Consider the following 26152-nt stretch of genomic DNA (forward strand, 5'->3'; position numbering starts at 1 on the left):
GCGCGCGGAAAGGGCGTCACGTGACGGCTGGCCCCGCCTCTTCCTCTCGGTCCCATATTGAACTCGAGTTGGAAGAGGCGAGTCCGGTCTCAAAATGGAGGTAAAACCGCCGCCCGGTCGCCCCCAGCCCGACTCCGGCCGTCGCCGCCGCCGCCGGGGGGAGGAGGTATTAGGGGGAGAGTGGGGGGTTGACGGGTAGTGGCCGGCATGGGGGGGCCTGGCTCGATGGGAGCGGGGAGGCCGGGTGGACCAGGTTGGCCGTCCCGCGCTCTGCGTTGAGACGAGCGGTGGGAGGGGGAGGGGAGCGGGCCTGGGAGCCTCCTCGGGGCCCCTCGCCTGCCTCGCCCTCACTCGGCCGCACAAGTGGAGGCCCTCGGAGGCGAGGCGTGGCTGGGGGGACCTCGGGCGGGCGACCGGTCGGCCGGCTGCGCGGCCTCGGATTCGAGGCCGAGAGCGGCATGGCGGGCCTCAGCAGGAGCGGTTGGGAGGAGGCGGTGGGGGGAGGGGACGAGCCCGCACATCCGGGCGAGCGAGCGAGCGGGCGGGCGGCGTCCACATTGACATTGATCCGCTGCCGCGTTACGAAATGGCGCATTGGCCCGCAATGGCCGCCGCCTCGCTGCGCCGCTGAGAAGGCTCGCGGGATTGGAGGAGCAGTCAGGAGGCGGCCCGGTAGAAATGCCGCAGATGGCTTCGAGGTTCTGGGCGCAGTGCTTTCGCTGAAGTTCTGCCGGCAATTTTCTAGGCTTTTACAGGTCCTCTTCGGCGACGAGAGTATTAATTTTCTGGCCTGTTCTTCGCAGTATCAAATTGGAGATAACGAGATATCTGAAAAGTTCGCTGCTTTAAAATTCTTTTCAATCTGCTAGTTTTGCTAAACAAAGTATAACTACTTAAATCGCCATGTGGATGCAGTACTTTGGAGGATTTGAGAGTAGATGTTAAATAGGAATTTACATTTTTTGATATCCGTTTTTCTCTTTGGGTTTATTCTAGTTGTAGTTTTTCTGAGTTTTTGTTTTAGAGGACTGCAAGTGCAGTTAAGTTCATGTGTTTTCGGTTATTTGAGTTTTGATTTTTTGTGGACTTAATGTTATCAAATCAAATGTATTAAAGACTTGAGAAAATTGTCAGTAAATTAGTGCATTAGGCTATTAGTCACTTAACATTTTTTTTTTTAGCATGTGACAACCTCTTCACGTTAAAATACCTTGTCTTCTAGAAAACATTAGGATGTGATTGTGAGTGCATGCGTTAAATGACATTTCGTGTAATTCCTTAAGTCTTTAAAACAAAGTCGGGCCACATCTTAATTTTTTTTTTAAACCCTCAGTATGTTTTGTGCTCCAGTTTATATACTTACCGTAAGTCCCACTTGACAGTTGTCACACTAAAGATGTTTTTTTTTTCTTAAATCATTTATTGATGTGATGATGCAAATGCATAGTTTTTGCACTGTATAACAAACTGGTTGCAGAAAGATACGTGGTGGGTTTTTTTCTAAGGTTTTGGGAGGTGCCTGTTTTAATACCGATTTTCATGAAACAGATGACTTTCTCTAAATTGCCGTTTGCAACTTTCAAAGTTGTATTACACAGTTTTGTGGTTAAAAATAAAATGCTTCTTGTTGTGCTGACTGAATATTTGAAATGGCATGGATTTCTCCAACACTTCAGGTTTACAGAAAATGACTTCTCATTGGCAACTTCTAAATAACCTAACAGTTGTAGCTTAAAGTTAAGGAATTTTGGGTTCTGGATTTGTCGTCTTGGACTTCATGACTTAATTTAGTTGAAGTGATTTTGTATTTGAAAGGCTGATTTCCTTTCTATCATTTTAGTCAGACTTTTTAACTGAACCAAATATTACAGGTGTTTGTTTTTACTACTTTGTAGATTAAAAGATTTGAACTTTTAAAAAATTAGCTTTTTGCAAGAAATAATTAAAATATTGACTTTCTCAGGGCCACGATCCAAAGGAACCAGAGCAATTGAGGAAGCTGTTTATTGGTGGTCTGAGCTTTGAAACTACAGATGATAGTTTAAGAGAACATTTTGAGAAATGGGGCACACTCACAGATTGTGTGGTAAGTTACTAGGGAAACAAAGGTTTAAGAAAGGGAGGGTGGAGGGCCTGTGAAGGTATATTTCAGTGTTTTCAAATTTTTATTTTGTAGGTAATGAGAGACCCCCAAACAAAACGTTCCAGGGGCTTTGGTTTTGTGACTTACTCTTGTGTTGAAGAGGTGGATGCAGCAATGTGTGCTCGGCCACACAAGGTTGATGGGCGAGTAGTGGAACCAAAGAGAGCTGTTTCTAGAGAGGTATTTTAATAATAACATGTTTTGTAATATGTGAAGTTGTGAAAGTTTGGTTTTTTTGACTCAACCTATTATTTTATTTGTAGGATTCTGTAAAGCCTGGTGCCCATCTAACAGTGAAGAAAATTTTTGTTGGTGGTATTAAAGAAGATACAGAAGAATATAATTTGAGAGATTACTTTGAAAAGTATGGCAAGATTGAAACCATAGAAGTTATGGAAGACAGGCAGAGTGGAAAAAAGAGAGGATTTGCTTTTGTAACTTTTGATGATCATGATACAGTTGACAAAATTGTTGGTAAGTAACAATTTATTGGAATTTGAGGAAACGAATGGTTTCTTTTGTGAACTAACTTTGCAAAGTTGCTGTAATCTTGTGTTGAACAGCCTATGAGATGTACAGTTCACTTTTCATGAAGCACCTACACTTGTGTAACAAGCATGATAATCAAGAACTATTTTTACATCCCAGAATGCTCCCTCATCCCCACTCAGTCAACTACTTTCTTGGCAATGTTTTAATGAATTACAAAATGACACAGGATATCATTTACATATGATTTGCCAAACATAAAATAACTTTTTTTGTTTGTTTGATTAAAAAATTAGTTCAGAAATACCACACTATTAATGGGCATAATTGTGAAGTGAAAAAGGCCCTTTCTAAACAAGAGATGCAGTCTGCTGGATCACAAAGAGGTAAGTAGGATCATATATACATACTCAGTAAATGTGAGGGGTTTTTGTTAGGTTCTTAAAGAACTTCTTTGCCTGTGTTGAAGGTCGTGGAGGTGGATCTGGCAACTTTATGGGTCGTGGAGGAAACTTTGGAGGTGGTGGAGGTAACTTTGGCCGTGGTGGAAACTTTGGTGGAAGAGGTAAGGGTATACTTACTAACATTAATTACATGTGTATCTGAAATTTAATAGAAATTAAATATATAATTTAAGTCAAATCTTACATTTCTTCAGGAGGCTATGGTGGTGGAGGTGGTGGCAGCAGAGGTAGTTATGGAGGAGGTGATGGTGGATATAATGGATTTGGAGGTGATGGTAAGTTTTTATTTGTCTTTTAATGTCTAATATCTTGATTTTTGTTTCTCTACCTTCTTTAAAATGTATTTAAAATGTTATATTGTGTCATTTTAGTCATGACTTAAATGGATTGATTATTAAATTGTAATTTTAGACTAGTGCCATAGAAAAACATTTTTTCTTGGAGATTAAACATTATGTTCCGGGCTGGGGATGTGGCTCAAGCGGTAGCGCGCTTGCCTGGCACGCGTGCGGCCCGGGTTCGATCCTCAGCACCACATACCAACAAAGATGTTGTGTCTGCCGAGAACTAAAAAAATAAATATTAAAAATTCTCTCCCTCCCTCCCTCCCCTCTCTCACTCTCTTTAAAAAAAAAACAAACATTATGTTCCTTTTGGCCAGTAAGATGTATTGTACTTGACAGTTGAGATAGAATTTTAGTGAAACTTTTCCCTGAAATTTTTTAAGTGAAATTTTAAAAAATGAAAAGTTTTCATTTCAAGAAGTAATTAAGTATTCATCTTAATTCTTACTAGCCCAGCATGTTGCTGCACTATTAACCAGGTATTGCCAGGTTTAGTGTTTATTCATTGGTTTGTTGGCCAGTGACTTAACTGTAATGTAAAACCTGAATTCAATACCTTGACCATCAATTGTGATTATTTTGTGTGGCCTTATTTTATCTTTTTAGGTGGCAACTATGGTGGTGGTCCTGGTTATAGTAGTAGAGGAGGTTATGGTGGTGGTGGACCAGGATATGGAAACCAAGGTGGTGGATATGGTGGTGGAGGAGGATATGATGGTTACAATGAAGGAGGAAATTTTGGTGGTGGTAAGTTAACTTTTATATAAATACTCAATGTCAGTTACATAGTTTCATTACAGATGCTTCAAAAAAGTGATAAACACATTTGATTAACTGTAATATTGGAAAATAATCAATAGGTAGATAGTTTCCTTAACTTTGCTGGCTATTAGTATATTGGTAAAATGTATTCCATCCCATTTAACTCTCGGGCACTTTTGAATTGGTCAAATGGGATCTGCAAATTGAATAATCCCAGACTCAAGATGCCGTTTTGGGTATAGTTTAGCAAAAGTACTTTGAATTGTGATATGTTGTGAATGCATAATGTAATAAGTTTGAATCATCGTTCCATGGTAACTTTAGAAATGCAATGTTTTGGAATTTACTAGTGAAAGTGAGTTCTGATAGAAGGTATTTGTGTCATTTTAAAAGTTGTATACTTTATCAGAATCAGAGTTTTGAACAATGAAAGTTTTGATGGTGTTGAATATATGAATGAGAGAATATGTATAGAATCTAAGTAGATGTTCCAGTAATAGTCTGGCATTTGGCAGTTTATTTAGAAACATGCCCTGCTATCTAGATCTGAGGGTTTGCTAGGAGACTAGTAGAGATAGTCTGGTAGCTGTATAAAATCTCTTTGGATGTAAGAGTTGGATGTGAGTTGCAGAGAGGGCTACCATGATTGTCAAGATAAGTTACATAAATTAAAATGGGGAAATAATTATTGTATAGGTAAGCCACCAATAAAAATCTTTTGTGATTTCAGGTAACTATGGTGGTGGTGGGAACTATAATGACTTTGGAAATTACAGTGGACAACAGCAATCAAATTATGGACCCATGAAGGGGGGCAGTTTTGGTGGAAGAAGCTCTGGCAGTCCCTATGGTGGTAAATATACTTTATATAAAAACTCTTTTCAGAACTATTTTAATTTAAAATTTTACATATATTTGAAAACTACATGTGTATTTTCAGGTGGTTATGGATCTGGTGGTGGAAGTGGTGGATATGGTAGCAGAAGGTTTTAAAAACAGCAGAAAAGGGTAGGTATCTTTAAGTTTTTATCATGATGATAAAGAATATGTGGAACTGTTCACTGAGTGTAATAATTTTTTTATCCTGTATTATTCAACAGGCTACAGTTCTTAGCAGGAGAGAGAGCGAGGAGTTGTCAGGAAAGCTGCAGGTTACTTTGAGACAGTCGTCCCAAATGCATTAGAGGAACTGTAAAAATCTGCCACAGAAGGAACGATGATCCATAGTCAGAAAAGTTACTGCAGCTTAAACAGGAAACCCTTCTTGTTCAGGACTGTCATAGCCACAGTTTGCAAAAAGTGCAGCTATTGATTAATGCAATGTAGTGTCAATTAGATGTACATTCCTGAGGTCTTTTATCTGTTGTAGCTTTGTCTTTTTCTTTTCATTACATCAGGTATATTGCCCTGTAAATTGTGGTAGTGGTACCAGGAATAAAAAATTAAGGAATTTTTAACTTTTCAATATTTGTGTAGTTCAGTTTTTCTACATTTTAGTACAGAAACTTTAACAAAATGCAGTTTTGAAGGTGTTTCCTTGTGAGTTAACAGTAAAGAAGATCATTGTTAATTACTATTTTGTATGAATTTTGCTAAAGTTAACTGTAAAGAAACACCTGCTGACTTGCAGTTTAAGGGGAATCTATTCTCCCCATTTCCAAACCATGATATGAATGGGCGCTGACATGTGGAGAGAATAGATATTTGTATGTTTGAAATGTGTGTTTTAGATAAATAGGATTGGGTATTTAAATTAGCGTATTTGTGAATTTAATAGCACTAAGATTATCTTCAAATGAAATATCTCAAAATTCCTATTTGGTTTTTGTGCATTTTCTTTCACAATGTAATCATGATTTTAGTGTGTTAGATTTGCCGAGTCCTAGCTGTGTTTAGAACATCTCCGTTCTACATTTACCTTGGTCACATTTAAACTGCTGCCATAGTTTTTGGGTGTAAAGGATGTCTGCTGCCCTCTATTTAAATTCTGAAAAAGGGTAGTGGATGTTTTCCCCCTCCCAGCTTAAAAAAACATTGTTAACTTTTAAGATAAGGTCCACTAAGCCTGCTACATTGGAGCAAATAAGTGGGTATCTGTTTTGTTTTCTTTTTAAAGCACATGAGGCCCATATATCTTGATTTATTTTCCTTGGTTTAATTTTTCCCCCCTTGATAAAGCTTTCATAGCAAGAGAATAAAAATCATGCTACTGAACCCTCAACTGGCTGGCATGCTTTCCTGATTTTGCCCTATACATTTTGCTGAATAAAACCAAGGATAGTTTAGGTATAATTGTTGAAAATAACTCAATGCAGCAGAAATGTAGCACAGTTGCTTAGTACAAGCTTCTCACTTCCCAAAGACCTGAATTCCAAATTTGGATAGCCTGAGTTTATTCTTAAATTCCCAAAGAACACATTGTTATTCTTTATGTATATTTCAACCTAAATTATGTTGGTGTGAGTTATCAATTTGTTTGGAAGACCATGATTGAGAAGAGTTACAGATGATAACAAGGTCATATATACAAAAACCAATGTTTACTGTTTTGCGCCAGCTAGTGCTTAAAATTTCATTCAAGCCCTAAGTATGTGCCCTGCTGTTATTCTTTCTTTGGTAGTTGAACATTGAATTCAAGATTTTTACTTGGTTTTAAAAGTACTAAGCAAAACAAGCAATAAAAAGGGGAATGGGGCGTGCTAGTGTTTGAATATGCTCTCTTGTTGCTCTAATTCTGTGCCTCTGTGCATTATTAATATTTGGATGCATGCAATGCCAGCATGGAAATCGGTCTTCACAGATACTGCAGTTTTCCAGAAAACACTCACAAACCAATAAATGTAACAGACAACATTCCATTTGTTAATGGGCATATGTGAATAAGCAGTGTAGAAAATAGGCTAATATTAGAAAATGGTTAAGTCCTTAATAACTTCAAGTGTGGTTATATAAATGGACACTGTCAATGTTCATAACTTAAACCTTGGGTACCTGGTCAAACTAATGCTTGGGAAACATTTTATTAAAATTGAGCTAAATTGTCTCAAGTTTTTTTTATTCACATAATAAAGGTTGAAAGAATGGGGGAGATTAACATTTTCTGTTTTTATGTTTGTGAAAAATTGTTTGACACAACCTTGACAGTATCCTTTAATGGCATATGAGGTTAATTGTACTGTTAATGAACTTTGTATGTTCTGGAACTAGTTCAATAGTGAATACATTTTCAGTAAGTCAATGTTTGCAACCTATAAGCAGGTGAAATCTGTGTATGTGACCTGTTTATAAGTTGTATTAGCTTAGTTTTTGTGAACAGTGTGGAAAAGTAAGCCATGAGGAGAGCGATTTAACCAGCTTTAAAGGACCTAAGATGTGCTTTTTAAGCACAGTGTGGATCAAAGGAAACTGACTAAGACAGGACTTCAGCAGCCTTTTGAGTATGGACAAGTCAGCATAAATAAAGAATGACAAGGCAGCAGCAAGAGCTTCAACTACTGAGAAGTGAAGGCATAAGATACTATGATGATAGTAAGCAACTTTCCAAAAGCTAGTTAAATCTGCTTATTACAACTGAAATATCGAAGAAAGTAGCAGGAAGGAGTTCTTCGCCTTTTGGAACATCAATGAGAGATAGTTGCCACAGTCACTAGGTCTAGCATTTAGACCTGCAAGGAAGGGCAATAAGGATTAGGTAAGGCTTGAATTTGAATTTTTTCACTAATTAAAGAGTAATTTTTTGTAAAGCAAGGTAAGAGTAATCTTTTTGATTTGCAGGTTGAATGAGAACCCTACTTGCCTAAATGAGGAATGTCTTTCCTACCATCTTAAATACGAAGGTTTCTGGCTGGGTAAGGTTTGTAGCTCACAGTAAAAATTGATGACACCATTTATTTCCCTACAAATCTATATTACATATTTTGAAATTTCATCCCCTTTCTAGTAGTTACATTGGCAAAATTATAAAGCTGAAAACTTGGTACCACGTTCAACATGTGTTAAACCTAGGACAATTTTTGAAATTCTGAAATGGCCACAAGTGTTCATCTTGATGCAGATGTGGCCCCTTCATGTATACAATTCATTAATATCTTTAGGTTCAAGTCAGTTTTTGGTAAGGGAAAATACTACTGTGGAAACAGTTTTTGTAACATACATGAATGATGCGTTAAGTTGTCAATCCTCACGCCAGGAAAAATACCTTCAAATGAATTTACAGCATTACCAGGTGGTATGGTTTTCTTCATTCAGGTGGCCTCATGTATAAGTTCTCTTGCATATAAATTCAGGGAATTATTTGAACAAATAGGATAAGCTTGGTTTTGTTCATTCTTGTTACTCTTAGCTAGAAGCAGTGGAGGCCTAATTAAACAAATGAAATTACCTCTTTTCCCAAAGAATTATTTGGTTACTATTCAGATCAGTTGCTGATTGTACATAAGGGCTATTTTTGCTGCCACAATAGGGCTTGTTAAAACTTGAGGTTTAGTTTACTTTTTAAATAGAATAATAATTTCAGGGGGACAGTTGCTCAAAACACTAGTTTCTAAGATGTGAGTTGATTTTCTTCATGAATGGGAGTAGTGAGTTTGCCATAAGGTTTAAGAAAAAAGGTTGGCTCTTATCTAAATTAGGACAGAATAATTCATAGAATTGAGTTAAAGGTAACAGCCTCTTAATGGTAAAATTCCTTCACAACATGGTTTAGTAGAACAAATTTAATAAGATAGGAAACATTTTAAAAGCATTCTTTCCAGTTCATTTATGAAATAAAAGGACTTTTTAAAAAATGTAGTTCCACTGTCATTTCTGAAAATTCCATATTGTCTTTCTCTCTCTTTTTTTTTGGTGTTGCTGGGGTTGGAACCCAGGGCCTTTTTTTCTGCATGATAGGTAAGAGCTTTACCACTGAGCTACACCCCAGCCTCTCCATGTTGTCTTTAACTTGTAACACCAATAAACAAAGTAAGGAAATTGCTAACTAAATGGGAAATGGTTGAGGCAAACTTCACACTGATATTAAACTTGCAGATTATTCCTTTCTTAAAAGCTGAGGTTACTTAAACTTGTGTCCTATGGGAAAAGATATTTGGTAAAATCCATTAGTTCAGGGACTAAATAGAAATAAATTTGGTTTTAAGAGTTCTGGTAAAAGTCACAATTAGGAATATTTCTAATTAATGACAGTATCTCTTGCAGTTCCAGTAACTGATGTCACAAAGTAGTGAATAAGCATGATAATGTGCAGGGGTAATATAAGGATTGTTAGCTTATCTAACTATTCACAATTACTTTTGAAGCTTCAATGTTTTCTGATTTTTAAGACTTCAGAGGTGGTCTGTAATGGATTCAACTGTTTAATTTGTAGTATAATGAAATGTTTACAGAAAGAAATTTTTCATTAAAATATTTTTAGAAATGTGTGTGTTTCGTCACTTCATGATGTTCATGTAACATAAATGCTATAGGTGAATGTTATAACTTTAGTAATAAAACAGTAAACATGAAATGAGCCTTTTATATAAAGTTGTTTTAAAAAATGTGGGTTTTTTTTTGTTGGTGGTGTGTGTGTGTGTGTGTGGTGCTGGGGATTGATCATAGGGCTTTGTGCATGCAATAAGGTAAGCACTCTACCAACTGAGCCATATCCCCAGCCCCTAAGATGTGTATTTTTATTAAATGAAATATAACTGGGAAGTAGATATATAAGAAAGTATTCTTAAAACGTTAAAAATGTATTGCCACAATTCTTGTGCTTCACTTAGGTCACAGAGTGAGATACTTAAGTTGATAAGAGAAATCTGAATCTGGGGGGAGAAGAAAGGATTAATTAAGGAAGTAAATCAATGAACAAACTGGGAGAAAAGGGGGTTGGGTGCAGCAGAAATATTCCCAGATGTTAGAAGTGTCTGTTTCTTGAAGTTGGTAAGTTGAATATATCTGGTGAGGGCAAGTTGGGGAAAGAACCTTTCTTAAAATTGGTGTTGAACTACAGTGCTGCAGTTTTAACCCGAGTTAAAAGTGAAATGGATGTGGTTATGTATGGCTTGATAATATGGGATAGGGTTTTCATAATTTTTTTAGTAGCATTGCAAATTTGGTTTTCTAGCTTTAACAGCTGTTGATATTTTCTCAGTACATTTTTAAGTAAAATACCTTGTAAATAGAAGTCCGATGAGGATTTGTGGCCATTAGTAGCAGAATTATAACACATTTTGCTTGTGTTCACAATGGTTTCCTAGCATGTGCAATGGTTTAATATTCTCTGCAGTTAAGTAATTGAAAAAATTGTGTACCTTATTTCATGTTAATACTTGAGTCCCTAAATAACATTCAACAATGTATTTTCTCAATAAGATTAAATTTTATTAACTGCAAAACATTCAGGAGATAACATTTGGATTTTCTATCACTGTTATTTTCTGAAGACTGGTGTTTTGCAAAGAACGATTATAGCCATTACATTCATTTTAATTGTTAAAAGGACTTGTCAAAAAATTTTGTCAAATGTTAACTGGCTACCTGAAGGTTACAGCACAGGTAGTTTTTTTTTTTTTTAATTTGGTGATTTCAATCTTTAATGCATTGCATTTGTATAACCTTATATCCTTCAAATGTAAATGTTTGATGATGGGCTGCGTATTTGAAGTTAATCTGTCATTTAGTAGGTGTTGAAAGTGGGTTTTTGGTCTTGTTTTTTACATAAAGTTTTGCTTATCAGGTTTTTAAATAGTATCATGAGCTTAGAGAAATTATTTGGGTGTTCATATACTGCTGCGCTTTCTTAATGTAAAAGGAATATAACGCCGATCCTGAAGTATCATGACATGAAAATGATCTTAAAGAGCCTATCTTTTGGTTTGTAAGAATGTTGTGGTTTTGTCAATTCTAAGTGTTTTCTGTCCAGGTGTGGTGTTGTACACTTGGAGTCTCAGCAACAGAGGCTGAGGCAGGAGCATTTAAGTTCAAAGCCAGTCTTGGCCACTTGGCTTGACCCTGCCTAAACTATATATCTGTACTGAGCATGCCTGAAATTTTCATGGATGACTAGGTATGCCAGTGTCTAAGACATTTATTTTCATGTGAGATTGAAAAATTTTTTTTCCTCCTCAGTTCTTCAGTAGTACTAATTCATATCAACAAACTGATCTGACAGTATCTTCAAATAGGAAGAATTCCTATGTTCCAAGACCTCTGATTGCAAAAATAGGGGCATAGGAGATAAATTTGAACACACTCCCACTAGCACATCAGTGAAACAGGCTTCAGAAATCTCAATGAAAAGGACATTTACATGAAGTTAAGCAGCTAGTATGTCTAGAACAATGATTGGCATTAATGCCTCAGAAGGTATACATTCTCAAACTACAGAATGGAACTTAGGAATAGTTCAAGTAAGTTTTAGGATTTGTTCTAGAAATTTTAAATGAGAGTTGCAATTGAATTAGTACTTAAATAATTTTGGTACTGTAATATGGTTATATTGTATGAGCTGGGAAAGTATTTTGGAACTCAGTGGATGCAGCTAAATGGAAGAAGACAGTTAAAGTATCAACTAACTACAGGCATGAACCCCCACTTAATTTCATGTAAGAATGAATACTGTTCTGAGGTTGGAAAAGTCTCCTAGGCGTCCTCAGTCACCACTGCTATCACCACCAGAGGAAATTACTTGACAGCACAATATTCAGGACACAGTATTTGAATCCCAGATTTGTTCCTTGAAGTCATTCAGAAAAGTATTCAAAACACCAGCTATAATATGCTTAATGTGAGCTAAAACTGATAAAACAAGCCTGAGTGCTGAAGAAAGTTGGCTGGAGGTCATTACAGGAACTAATAGCAACTCGGATTATCTGGTTCCAGAGGTGGTGGAACACTAACTTGCTCCTGGTGGATTAATAGAACTCACACTTGTTTGGGTACTGGGGACCCGCTGAGCGACAGCCCCAGCCCTATTTTATATTTGGTTTAGAGATAGGGATCTCACCTGAGTTGCTCAATGTCTCTGGCTGACTTTGAACTTGCAATCACAGGTGTGCACCACCACATGTGACTGGATTAATAGAACTTTTAAATGTAATTGATATTTAATGCTTGCTTTGAGTCTCCTGAGTCAAAAATACTTAACATCACATACAGTTGCTTAGATGAACTGAATGGAAGCCATGAATGATTTGAAAATGCATTTTTAAAAGGACTTGGTAAGGTAAGGCCTCCATGTCTAATATTCAAAGGTGTCCAAATGGGAGCCAGTTCCCATTTACCTGTGTTCTAGTTTACTCCATTCCTGGGCAATACCATTTATAATAAAGTCCTTTCCTCTCTAGTTTTTTTGAGATGCAGAATCTAGTACTTAGTTGCTCTTAAGAGGATGTTGGCACAATCAGTGCTTGAATATATTCCTGCTTATTGTGGCCAATAAGCTCTTAGGTTGAAGTGAGGGCTTACAAGGCTTGTGTTCCATCCCTCATCCTCTGGCCACAATGCGTTCTCTCCCAAGTTCTTGACCTGTAGACTCCAAAAATTCTTGCTTTTCCACACCTTCAAATGTTGCAACCTCAAGGTAGTTTTAGGTTGCAACACAAGTGCTGACATTCCCAAGGTTTTTTCCCAGGTTGGCCTTGAATTTGTGATACTCCTGTCTCAGGCTATCACTGGACAGCAGGACCTGTATTTTACGTTACCTTTATTTTCTAACATAATAAATTGTTTGCTATCCTTTCTATACTAGAATGCAAATTCTAGGAGTACAGGAATTTTGACTTTAACATTTCCCTTGTTTGAGATACAGCTGCTGTTGAACTGCCACTATCTTGATAACCCTAGTACCACATTTTTTTAAAGTCATAGAAAAACATGAAAAAACAGAACATCCAAGTGTATCAGATGATTGTCTTATGGAAAATGTTGTGAATAAACTCAAATTATTTAACAGTCGTAATATTCCTTTATTAGTATCAGCTCTTAAAAGTTGCTTTTTGCCAGAGCTAAACAATTGAATATAAAAAATGCATTTTTTTCGTTCATACAGTATTTGTAAAAAAAAAAAAAAAAAAAAGTACATAGTGGTTAGTTTTGCAACGATTTACTTTTATCCAGATGTCATATCATCATATAAATCTATGAATGTAACAAATGAGATAATAACAGTATAAATAAGTTTTGTAGTATTTACACTTATGCAGAATCTAGCCCAAATGGTGTCCTAAGAAATTATACTTAAAAGTGAAATCACTGATTCAATGTACTGATATTTTAATGCTTTTAAATTTCATATTATCTTCTATACTAGCTTTGGCTATAATTTTGCATAGAATTATAAAGTATATTTCTGCATTTCACATCACAGTAGGAGCTTTTAGTATTACAAAAAAAAAAAAAAAAAAAAAAACTAGCTCAGAAAATGTCAAATTCTCCCAAACCTAGTTTTTCTTAACATCTGGCTTCTTACTTTTGGGAACAAGGAATACATTGCCATCTCTTGTTTGTTGCAGAGAGTATTCACTAGGAGAATAAGGTTTCCCATCTTCATCCCGTAACATGCTAAAGACTTCAAGATACAAAGTGCTGAGTTGTTTTTTCAGTAGATGGAGGCTTTTGTCATTTTCTCCTTTTTCTTTAAGTAATTTTTCTTTTTCATCTTTTAAATGACCTAAATCCTGCTCCAGTTCTACTATATTTTCCAGTTTTCTTTTTCTGCAATTTTGAGCAGCCACTTTATTTTTACCCCTCCTACGTATATCTCGAATTAATGCAAGTTGGGCTTCATTGAATTGTTCTTTGGACATCATTTCATTGAAGTCATCAACAGGAAGGTTAATGATTTTTTCCACAGGGAATGGGATATGGAGAGCTTTTGCCCTAAGCTCATCTCTGGTGAGATGAGCCTCCAAGCGACTTGAATGTTTGTCTTTTGTGAATGGGGTTTTTCTATGACCAGGACTTAAAGGCATTTCTTTCTTTGGTGTGTTTTCACTGTAGGCATCATGCACGGGTGCACTGTGCACTTGAGATGGTGACAGAGGTTGCACTGTATCCCCAGAATGTATTGGCTGTGTTTTGGGAGCATTCTGTTTAACACTTCCAGGGGCACTATCTAACTCTTCCATTTCAGAATCACTGAAGCCAGGTGGTGGGTCTCCATAGATGGAAGACTCCACTGAATGTTCTGGTGATGCCATGCTAGGACTTGTGTTCAGTGAAATGCCAGAGTCAGAATCATTGAATTCTGCTGTGCTTTCAGGATGATTTTGGTTGAAAGCTTTACAGAGTGATAGGTCAGAACCATCAATGGGCCCATACAGAAGTTCAGAGAGTGACTGACTGACAGTAGCAGAGGAGGGCATGCTATTGCTGGTACTAGGTTCTGCTATGAAAGCAGAATAAAATTCATCACCAAAATCTGTGTTTAATGTGGCATCTGAATTTAATGAATTCACTGTCAACTGATTGGGATCTTCTGTGGAGAGGATGCTGCTGAAGGAATCCTCAAAAGCATTCAGAAAATGTGGACTGCAGTTCCCTACTTCTTTCTCCAGTGAGGGGATGGATGGGTAGAAATAATTGTTGTCGATTTCTGTCAGCTTGGCTTCTGGGCTTGGAACGGTGGTAGCCTCAACCAGCTTATCATTTTCAATATTAAGACACTGCATGGAAAAGAAGTTTACGCTATATGAACCAGTATTAAGTTTTTTTCCAGTTTCACCCCAGGGCCTTGCACATGCTGTGTAAGCATGCTGTCACTGAGCTACATTCCAGCCCCTTTTAAAATCTGTTTTGAGACTGGATCTCTCCAAGTTGACCAAGTTGGCCTCAAACTTGTGATCCTCCAGACTCAGCTTCCTGAAATCACTGGAATTAAAGGCTTGCGCCACCATGCCCAGATTACCTCAACTTCCGTTCTATAATCCAGAGATTAATGTCCATTTTCAATAGATGTATACACCTAAGTGTATGTATTTTCAAGAGTTATAGATCTGATCTATAACAGCCCATTAACAAAGTGCATGTTAAGTGAACCTGGGAAGTTCTTATGACTAACTGAAAAGCATTTTCAAATCCTTCCTATGAATAGATGGCATATAAATAATAATCAGAATGACTAATTTAATGGTACATCTTCAGTACTGCATTGTATCTTAGTTACCTGTAATTCTGGAATGGAAAATAGCTCCTGCCAAACTTGCTCAATATCCTGTTGGATGTTGTTTAAATCAGCCATGGCTCCATCAAGAGAAGTTTCAGGTGACTGGGCCTGAGGAGGAGCATTGAAGACTGGGCTCCTGATGTGGCTGGGAATATCAGGAACAAGTGACTGAAATGTAGCTGAAGAAACCTAAAATTGACAAAGCATTTATTTATCTACATGAGTATGTCATCAACAGTGGATAAGAAGTCTCCAAGGCACTATCATACAAATAGAATGAGCTGAGCTGCAGTTCTGTACTTCTGTTTACCAACTTCTGACCCCAATTTTATTATTTCTTTTAAATGAATACACATTGAAAGGACTTATTTATGGAGTTTTGCTGTTAACCAAACGTTTTATACCTCATTGTCATCTACAAATGGGAATGTCTCTGCCAAAAGCTGCATACAGTCATCGAAGTACAGAGCATCTGGTTTGGGAATGTGGGCAACCTGGATTAAAAAGGGAAAGGCATAAAGGAAGAAAAAAACTGTTAAATGTTCCATTGTCAAGCTAAATATTCATGATTAATGTTCATAAAATGTTTACAGTCTAGTTAATTGCTTAGTTCAGAAATCAGTTTGATACACAGACTCAAACCAGACTACCTGGATTCAAATCCTAACTCCCTCATTTTTGTTTTGTTTTTGGTAGTGGTGATAGGGATTGAACCCAGGGCCTCCCAAATGCTAGACAGGCACCCTACCACTGATTACACCCTTAGCCTTCCCCTAATTTTTTAAGTGATCTAGGCAAATGTTTAACCTTTTTTGAGCTTCAGATAAAAATGTGAATATTCTTTACTTATATAGAACATTATTTGCCCTAATACTGTAAGCAATGACTATGGCTAGTTTTAGTACTGCCAGTACTTCCATTGTTAAAAGTTCTTTCATGTGATTTATGTCCTACTAATCTTACAACAGGTTAAGTATTGAATTTATCAGAAGCTGTGGTTTGAAAGTTAATATGACATGGTCACAAAAACATAAAGGCAGAGCTGGAACTCAAATCCAAATATTTTCATTCCTCGGTCATGTTTCTTCCCTTAAACCCTGCCATATACTTTCCCCCAAACTTGAGTACTCTGTACCTGGGAGTAGTTTGCAGATCCACTGGTTTCTGACTGGGTGTGCTGGGCTGGCTGAATTGGGAGAAATTCACCTGTCTCTTCATCTAGTTGTAACTGAGCAAAAAAGGCCTTCTCTTGCTCCTTTTGGAGTTGTTCTTGTCTTTCCTTTTCAAGTTTTTTCTGTTTTTCCAGCTCATACTCCTTCTGTCGCTGACTGAAGTCAAATACTTCTCGACTTACCCCAAGATCTATATCTTGCCTCCAAAGGATGTCAATCAAATCCATGTCCTATGTTTAAAGCAGAAAAGGAGAGATCATGGTTAAGATGGTCCACATAGGTTAATTCACAGTATGCCATGGTTGATGGTGGGGGAGATTACAAAACTCAAGTGAGAACACAAGATCCAGTGTTCTAGGAAAGCAGTTACTTTTGACTCGATGAACCTATTCACTAAAACAACCAACCCATGCCATCTAATGACAGGTTGAATCACTGGTAAGGTGTAGAGAGGACTAAAGGGGAAAGGGTTACCTTTTGCCTACAGAAAAGTTGGGAAAGGTGTATTGACTGCCTACTAGCCTCCTTCCTGAGAAATTCTAAATACTATGTGTGGTGGGGGTGGTGGCTAGGGAGTGAACCCTGGATCTTGTACATACTAATAAGCATATGTTCTACCACTCAGCCCCTAATTAACTTTTTAAGAATCAAAGCAAAAAAAAAAAAATACTGCTCTACAAGAAAGATTGATGGTACCTGTTTTCTCCCACATTTTTGTTATTGGTATATTATAGTTGTACACACTAGTGGGTTTTGTTGTTACAATGAATAAGTTTTAAGATTGGGAACAATCTTACAAATAGGATAGTTATTTTGAATTAGTAACACACTTTTTCCTAATGAAAAATGTATCAAAAGCAGTTTTTCTGATTTATAACTTTAGTTTGGGGAAAATGTCCAAACAGAAAATTCATAGCAGTTTCATTTAATGAATTACCTATATCAAAGTGAAACTGAGAATGGAAAAGTGAAGCCCTGAGCAATAGGAACTGGGGCCCTAAAGGCCTCAGTTCTGCTTAGGGCTGGCTGTGTCAGCTTGCCTGCCCAGTAGAGGTCTAGAGCTCTGCTCTACTTGAAAGGACAAAAATATAACATGGCTGCTTCCTCAGTGAACACTTGAGACTATTTTTACCCCACACAGCAGGATCAGGTCACCTGACCTGGAGACAGCACAGTGGCGATCACACCAAGAATTGATTTACCCCCCTATTATTTCTTTTGCCCACTTCACCCTTCTACCAGATGTCTACAAGTTTCAATTGGTTTTAGTTATGATTAATATTATTTTATCATGCATTAAAGTGTAAAATGTACAAATGTTGTTATATATGTTGATAGCAATGGGCTCTACTACTTTGGACTCCAGGTCAATAGATACTAATGAAGCTGGGGACCTATCTAATGGGAGCCTGGAATAACATTAGGGCTGTCTAAATGGACAAAATGAACAATTTAACTTTTCCCAAAACTATGTATAGTATCTTTGAAGCAGTGAAGCTGCTTGATCCTTCCTCAGGGCAGGTCTGAAATTGATTACTAAACATGTGCAACATGTAAGTAAATGATGGAGGCATCTTAATATGAAGCAAATTGGATGATGTTGTGTTGGTGAATGTTATTTTTGGTGACTCTGGTGTTGGGTAGTGGGGACCCCATGTACATTTATATATACCTTTTTCACAAACAATTCTGCCACTCAATTCCTGCTATGACTACCTTTCAGTGCACTCCAAATTTATTCAGTATGCTTTTATTTTTAATTTCCCATACACATTCAGAAAAGGACAACTTGATGGATGCTTATCAACAGGAAAAATACAACAGAAAGCATCATTTGGATCAGCTTTAGAACATCATGTCGCGGGCAATGATCTGAAACAGTGGTAGATCCTGGGAGGCTGAGCAGCTCTCATAGTCCTAGCTTTCCATCTCCACTATGAAGGCAACCAAAAGGTTTTCAAAGAACAAACATTATGTTCATTAGGGTAGGGATTATAATGGCACCCACACAGATGTCATCAAAATGTTCTAAGGTTTTCCTCTGTGTTTTTAACTTTATAGTTATGCTATGAGAGGTCTCTAGAAGAAGAAAAAAAAATTAAAGCTTAATTTTAAAGCAATTACTTTTGGTTTCCTAAAAACAGATGTTCTAACCAAGTTTAGAATGCAGCAACAGTGATTTTCTCCTCCCATCCTTAATACGTCATGCTGTTACTCTAATTTTCACACGTTTCAGAAGGAAAATGCTTGTAGATTTGCTATTGCATGAAACATTGAAAGTTTTACATTGAATAAAATAGGAGTTTATTAGCCCACACTGCTACTGGGAAGACCCACAGGCTCAGTGCTGTGCTCTGTGCTGACCAAACAGGCAGTGAGCATTTCCTGTGAGAAGCCTTGTGACCAGGCACATGACTAACTGCACAAACGACCCATCTCTGCAAAACTTGCACATCTTCTAAAAGGAAATAATTGTCAGGGTGGAGCCCGTAACAAACGAGGACTGAGGAAGAACTAAAATTGCTCTTCTGCACAGAAGCCTAAGATTGAAGAAGTACAAGTGCCTGACCTCCTAACAAGGCCCAGAGGAGGATAGCCACAGTGTTATTTCCTTAAAACTGATGAAAAAGCTTCCCAAGGGCCACAGAAGTGCTGGCTATGAGCCTTAATGTGGCATATGGAGCAAATCCTGTCTGCCACTTAAAGAGTCTGAATTTTTGTTGTTCTTTTGTGAATTTGAGTGTGTTGTAAATTATGTTGCAAGTGTGGCTTACATAAAAGAAGACAATAAGAAACACAATTGTTGGGGCTGGGGATGTGGCTCAAGCTGTAGCGCGCTCGCCTGGCATGCGTGTGGCCCGGGTTCGATCCTCAGCACCACATACCAACAAAGATGTTGTGTCTGCCGAGAACTAAAAAAAAAATAAATATTAAAAATTCTCTCTCTCTCTCTCTCCTCTCTCTTAAAAAAAAAAAAAAAAAAGAAACACAATTGTTGGATAATTTATGGTAAATCACCATCTGGCCTAATGGAAATATTCATGTTTAAAATGTATTCTTCATCATTTGCCATCTGTATAATCTTTCACAGGTTTTATGGGAAATTATTTTGTATTAGGATAAACAAATAAGAAAGGCCTTGAATACAGAATCCACATAAAATGTTTTCTGCAAGCCAATTTTAGTACTTTGAACAAATCAGCATTTATCATGTTCAGGTCATCCAAAATATCAGAAAAGATAAGGCACAAATAACATGATCACCATCCTTAAATAAAACTATTCAATAAACTGAAACTCTGGAATGGTATTTGAAAACTAAAATGGTATGTTTTACACATGTGTAAATGAAGCTCACATCCTATTTCCTTTGGAGAATTGACTGAAAGTGGTGGCACTCTTTTCTTCTAAAAATAAATGCATGTGATCTGTAATCCCAGCTACTCAGGAGGGTGAGGCAGGAGGGTTGTGATTCCAGTCTCAGCAACTTAGTGAGACCCTGTCTCAAATAACTAAAAGGGCTGGTGATGTTGCTCAGTGGTTAAGCACCACTATGTTCAACCTCTAGTACCAAAACAAAAAAATGAATTTCACTAATAAAGTGCTAAAAAAAGTACATATTATGTAGTAAACACAATGAAAACAGATCCTTGCTGCTAACTGTAAAAGCAGAATTTAGATAGCATCTTCAGTTACTCTTTGTTTTTCTTTCACACACTTCATTTTTTTATATTATGCCCATGTGAATATTCACCTAAAAGTTAAATCTGATTTAGTATTTTCTTCCCATAGACACTGCCCAAATTATTTTTTAAACAAAACTAGACAGAACATGGATCATACTCTATTGTATGAATGAATTACACAAAAACAATTGAGGGCCCCAGTGGCAGGGGGGACGGCTGAGACAAGAGGATCATGAGTTCAAAGCCTGCCTCAGCAAAAGCACTAAGCAACTGAGTGAGACCCTGTCTCTAAATAAAACACAAAATAGGGCTGGGTATATGGATCAGTGGGTGAGTGCCCCTGAGTTCAATCTCTGGTACCTGTCCCACCCCACCCAAAGAAAAGAAAATTTAGGGCAAGCCTGAATTTTGAGGAATTCATTAAACAACAAAAAAGATCCTAATTTACAAGGTTCTACTTTACAGTCCTAATGCTTATTAAAATGATACCAAGCAGAAGTGGTTTTAAAATGCTTCTTTTGAAGACTATTATATTTCACGAATATTTATGTACCTATACACTTTTCTAGGGCTTCTGTCCTTCATGGCATTACAAGATACACAGTGCAGTGCTAATTGTTTTCTTAGAATTCTAGATCATCCAAAATATAAAAAAAGATAAAGTACAGATGGCAGGTCATTCTTTGTAGTTTGTCCACATTCAAGTACTTTTGAGTTTTTACAAGACTGATTTGCTAATTCTTGCTTGTGTTGCTACAATAATTGTAGATAATTAAAATTATAAAATGATTATAAATATAGATTAAGAGAATGTTGGAGACAAAAAGCCATCTAAGCTAAGTAGAAATGTTGCTCTGTTTATTTCTAATTATAGCACAATTATAAAAAAATACTGATCTAGCAACCAGTTGTAATACATCAGCAGAATTCTTAATAGGTCTTAAGAGTTATCACTAAACCAAATTTTCCTTGTAAAGAAATCTTACTCAGGAATTCTTCCTCAGTCTTCAACAGCTAGCTAGGGATATTTTACCCACATAAAAATTCCCGAATTCACACCAAGAGATAGATTATTCAATAAGTTAAAAGGCAAGGTCACTGTGTGCCATTCCCTGGATTGTAGAGCCATTACTATCCTTCTCCTCTTGTGTCTTTCAACTAGAGTGGTCCAGTTTCCTCAGACTGGCAGGTTACTATACACGGACATTTTCATGTGCCTGCTTCCTGTTCACAAACAAGTTTCTCAGCAATGACTCAATCTAAGAAATATGATCCAAGCAGCTTACTGGAACTCTCACCCATTACCCTTGTCTATAAACTCTAAAGCATGATGCAAAGATAAAGCAAAACTGAAAAGTGGTTTTTCTCAAGAGGAACATATTAAGTTTAGTCAAAAAGAAATCAGAAGAGTTTTTTTTTTATTATTTTAGAGAGAGAGATTTTTTTTTTAAAGAGAGAGAGAATTTTTAATATTTATTTTTTAGTCTCGGCGAACACAACATCTTTGTTGGTATGTGGTGCTGAGGATCAAACCCGGGCCGCACGCATGCCAGGCGAGCGCGCTACCGCTTGAGCCACATCCCCAGCCCCAGAAGAGTTAATTTCCAAAATAGTAGGTGACCCCATCTGCTAAAAAATCTGCACAGCTCCAGCTTTTCTGTGAGAGGTTTCATAGCTGAGTTCCAACAGGGCTGGTTTTGGTTATTTGTATTGGAGCAAGATCCTGCTGCTAGGCTTCTTAGGGGTTATACAAAGATTGTCACTTCTTTGCCAAGAGAATGGCTTGAACTGACAAGAACTTTGAGGATATTTTGAGTGAGCTATACTGAGCATTCAGTTTTGGAAGTCTTTCCTCCATGTATGAAAGGAACACTTGGATAGATGTTCCACTACTATCTGAATGATCCTATAGGAAAACACACATGTATACCCCATGTTACCAACAACCTTGGAGAACATTACATCCAACGCCCTAACCTACTTCATCTAACCTACATGGAAATTAATTGGACATGGACCACCCAGGCAGCTCTAATGGAGGTCAAGCAGCTGTGTTGCTTGTCTCCTGGGTCCTCCTACAGGGGTGTCTCCATAAAGAAAAACTCAAACCAAAGGGGCTCTTTACAGAAACTTCCACCACTTCTAAATTTCCCAAAGTCACCCTTACCCTATTTTGAGGTCCTGCGTTTATAAAACAATAACAACAACAAAACCCCCACCCTTCAGGGTCTATCCTTTTCATATTTAACTACTTAATATTAGCTAAAAAGTAATAAACAGGACAGTTACTCAGGATTGGGGGCCAAGCACTCAATGTCATGCCAGTCAGAGACCTTGTTTGATGTGGCAGTGGTTAGGGAGTGATGAATTTTATTGATACACATATATATTTTTTTACCATATTATATGTTAATAATTATAGGCTAACACTTAGCTTTCATTTTAAAGATGTCATTAAAACACTTTACTTTTTTAATGTAAACTTTCCGAGTATAAAATATTTCTTAAAATAGTAATCAATGGTTAAAACCTCAGTTTTCCACAATGGTGGTAGTTACAAAAGGTGATGGTCAAGATCAACAAGATTACTGCACCTACCTTAATCCATCTACCCACCTCTCTTACACACTTACAGGCCACCTCTAAGGTGCCAGGAACCATGCTAGGTGCCAGGGATATAAAGATAAATAAGAGACAGTCTCTGACCTTATTATGAGACAACAGGATAAAATGCACGAGCAGCCCAGGTAGCAGAGAGGAAGTACCACTAACCCTGCACAGAAAGGCCTCACAGAGATGACAGCTGCCATAAAGTACACCAGTCCTGACTACAAGAACATTCCTACCCATTTGAAAGGAAAGGAGGCTACAGAGGTGATGAGAACACATAAAAATAAACACATCTCCACACTGTTTCTGTGTTCTTGTTTCTCTTGGTGGTGGTAATGTTTTCCCCCACTGACACCCCCACCCGAGGCTCAGATTCTCCAGCGCAAGGGAAATTCTCAGACTCAGAGACTTCCTCCATGCACTTGAACTTTTCTGTCAGTATGACTCATCTCAGCCGGCATGGGGCATGGGAATTACTGTCTATGCCACACAATCAAGGAACACTTCTGGAAGGGACCATAGGAATCATCCAAATAGCCCCTCTCATTTTGTGAACAGGGAAACAGGTTTAGAGGGTGAAATAACTTACACACAGTCCAACATCAAAGGATTTTTTCTCACACTATGCTTTTTCTGATTCTCTAATTTTACAACCACTACCAAATTATTTGTCAGAGAGAAAAAGATACACCTTTGCTTCACTTTTGCTTTTAAATGCACTTCATGGTTTACAGGAGTGTTAGTGTGAGGGAATGAGATCAATATCATAATCTTCATTTCTACATGAGCATGTTGAAGCTCTGGGGTTGGAGCTACTTGCCCCAAACACGTGTTCAGCAAGCAGCCACAGCTAGGACTCCAACCCCAAGCTTCAGATTCAGAGTCTGAGGGCGTTCTTCCCATACTCGGGCTCCAAGGCATTCACACCCCAGCAGAACAAGGTCTGGAAACTAGTTTTAGCCCCATACCTCCATCCCCCAGGCAGGAAATTAAGATGTGGAAGTCAGCCCTCTGAACCCCTGGACCTGACTGACCCGGGAGTCTTAGATCAGACCAACTCACAGGAAGTTCAGCACTGAAACGATCTTCTATAAAGCCAATATTTACCCTATACTATTTATATTTCTTATCAACAGTTTTATTACAATACTCTGATTAGACTAAATTCCTTTTGGGCATGACGATATATTTGAAAAGGAAAAATACATGTATAGGTATAACATTAGAGTTATCCCATTACTTATAATGGTCAGCATTTTGTCATATAATGTACCATAATAACAAATGACTCAATAGTGTAACAATCAGTTCCCCCATTCAACTTTTGTTTCTTTTCGGGGAGGGCAGGGCATGGTATTGGACATTGAACCCAGGGTACATGCTAGGCAAGTGCTCTACCACTGAGCCACATCCTTAGTCCTTTTTATTTTATTGTGAGACAGGGTCCCTGTAAGTTGTCCAGGCTGGCCTCAAACCTGCCATCCGCCTCCCTCAGCCTCCAGAGTTCCTAGGATTACAGATATCACAGATATGTGCCATTGTGCTCAGCTTTTAATCTTTTTGTTATTACAGATAATGCCACAATGAATATCCTTGTACAGAAATGACTTCATATGTGTTTGAGGATATCTGTGAGATAAATACAAGTGGAAATGCTAGGTCAAATAGTACATGCATTTTAAATTATGACAGAAGTATCTATCAAATACCAAACAGCTCTATACAAAAATTGTGCCTTTTACACTCCTACTGGTAATGTGGAGTGCCCATTTCCCTACCTTTTCCAATTCAAGTGCCCTTTACATCTTACATCATACTGGCCTGTGGTACCCACTCAATAAATACATATTTGGGCAGGGTACAACTCTGTGGTAGAGCACATGCTTAGCATGCACAAGGCCTTAGGTTCAATCCCCAGCATTAAAATAAAAAATAAAAAAAAAATAATGTACAGGTCTCCTGTGTTCCATAATCATTTCAAAACTGGACCATTCCCAGTATCTTTTAACAACAAAATGGAGGCCAAAGACAAGAATAAACTTCCCCTGCAGAAATGTCGGCTTGCAAACAGCACTTCTTTAACCACCAATCTATGCCTAGCCATAGTCCAGCCAGGTAACCTTGGTTTGTGCTTTCTGAGCTGGCAGCTTACTTACAAAAGTAAGAAACAAAGCCTATGACATATAGAGATAAGGCAGGTGGGACAAAGTCCCAACAGGTAGAACACTCAAGCACAACAGTCCAATCAGCAACCTCAGTCTTTCTAACATACAAGATAAACTTAAGGAAAAAAGAAGGCATTCTTTCTAAGGATATGTCTCAGAAACAGGTGTCTGTTGGCCATTAAATTACATTTAGAACACATAACTGATTATAAAAAGAGCCAACAGTGATTTTGGAGACTATAGTCCAGGTTTATAAAAATAGCCAGTTAAGTAGGCAACCAGCTAGAGGTCTCACCTGCCTGAACAGACCCCAGGAGGGTTCATCTAGCTATCTAATATAAGCCAGATTTCAATCTAGACTTTTTTAAATTATAATTTCTAGTACTTAAAAACTCATTTAACTATTAGGAATTATTCTAAAAACATACTTTTTAATTTTTTTAATAGTTCTTTTTACTTACATATAAAATTAGTTTACATTCTGACAAAATTACAAAAGCATGGAATATAAGTTACTCTAATTCAATCCCCAGTACTTTCCCTTGTCTACCTCTCCTCCCCTTCCTGTTTCCTTCCCTCTAATCCACTGATCTTTCTGAAAACAGACCTTAAAAATATTGTGTGGAATTTAACCTTAAGAGCCAAATTAATGGCCCATGAAACCCTGTTATCAGAAAACCACCCAATGTCTGATGTCTGACCTGCACTCTTCCAAACAAAACTATTCTTCCCCCATCCACAAGCTGTGAATACAGTTTGGTTTTCAAAGACTGTGGCTCTGCTTAACACAAAGGACTAAGAGACTCCCAAGTCCTAAACCCTGCAAGTCATCTCCACTGCTAAGCTGGCAGCTTTCCCTACCAAGAGCAAAGGTGGCCCCAAATGAGTGTAGACCCTTGAGAACCACCAGATAGGATCACATCCAAGGGCTCCCCAAGACTTGCTGTGAATCAAGCAACAGTTCTCAGCTTCTGTGAGAAACGCAGGAAGCCAAGATAAGGAAGGTAAAGTGTCAAAGGTTTCCTGGCTCATCAGCTGCCATTGCAGCAGTCACAGATCTTCTCCAAACTGAGGAACATACCCATGTAAATCATTTCACCATTCAGTGAATCCTAACACCTCCCTTTCCTCCCTGTGCCCCCCAAAATAATTAAATTCCAGTCTGCTCTAA

General features: G+C 37.7%; 2 protein-coding genes across 12 annotated transcripts in view; one reads left to right on the plus strand and one right to left on the minus strand.

Moving 5' to 3' along the window:
• On the plus strand, positions 1-18852 carry HNRNPA3 (heterogeneous nuclear ribonucleoprotein A3). 5 transcript variants are annotated; one of them, XR_014017993.1, is made up of 12 exons: positions 9-166; positions 1964-2086; positions 2177-2323; positions 2407-2617; positions 2929-3018; positions 3102-3197; positions 3291-3371; positions 4047-4187; positions 4933-5055; positions 5143-5210; positions 7977-8050; positions 9071-9622. XR_014017993.1 is itself a non-coding variant. In XM_081261099.1 (11 exons), exons 1-10 carry the CDS (start codon positions 95-97, stop codon positions 5193-5195), a joined length of 1071 nt encoding a protein of 356 aa, XP_081117225.1. In that variant the 5' UTR covers positions 1-94; the 3' UTR covers positions 5196-5210; positions 5303-7245. The 5 variants fall into 5 exon arrangements, 4 of the variants coding, with proteins under 4 accessions (XP_081117225.1, XP_081117224.1, XP_081117223.1 ...); XM_081261099.1 differs by lacking the exons at positions 7977-8050; positions 9071-9622 and adding an exon at positions 5303-7245 and having other exon boundaries at positions 1-100; XM_081261098.1 differs by lacking the exons at positions 7977-8050; positions 9071-9622 and adding an exon at positions 18299-18852.
• NFE2L2 (NFE2 like bZIP transcription factor 2) overlaps positions 13246-26152 on the minus strand; it is a 31548-nt gene continuing 18641 nt past the window's right edge. For 6 of the 7 annotated variants that reach the window (XM_081261090.1, XM_081261094.1, XM_081261093.1 and 3 more), the window contains exons 2-5: positions 16484-16750; positions 15753-15842; positions 15349-15537; positions 13246-14848 (exon numbers count right to left, since the gene is read on the minus strand). In XM_081261090.1, coding sequence (XP_081117216.1) covers positions 13625-14848; positions 15349-15537; positions 15753-15842; positions 16484-16750 — 1770 coding nt within the window. In that variant the 3' untranslated portion in view covers positions 13246-13624. Of the gene's footprint in view, positions 14849-15348; positions 15538-15752; positions 15843-16483; positions 16751-22912; positions 23856-26152 lie in introns of those variants that run through there. The other variant, XM_081261089.1, reaches the window with a different exon arrangement.

This window comes from Spermophilus citellus, assembly GCF_964194105.1.
Source record: "Spermophilus citellus genome assembly, chromosome: 11".
Classification (NCBI taxonomy): Eukaryota; Metazoa; Chordata; class Mammalia; order Rodentia; family Sciuridae; genus Spermophilus; species Spermophilus citellus.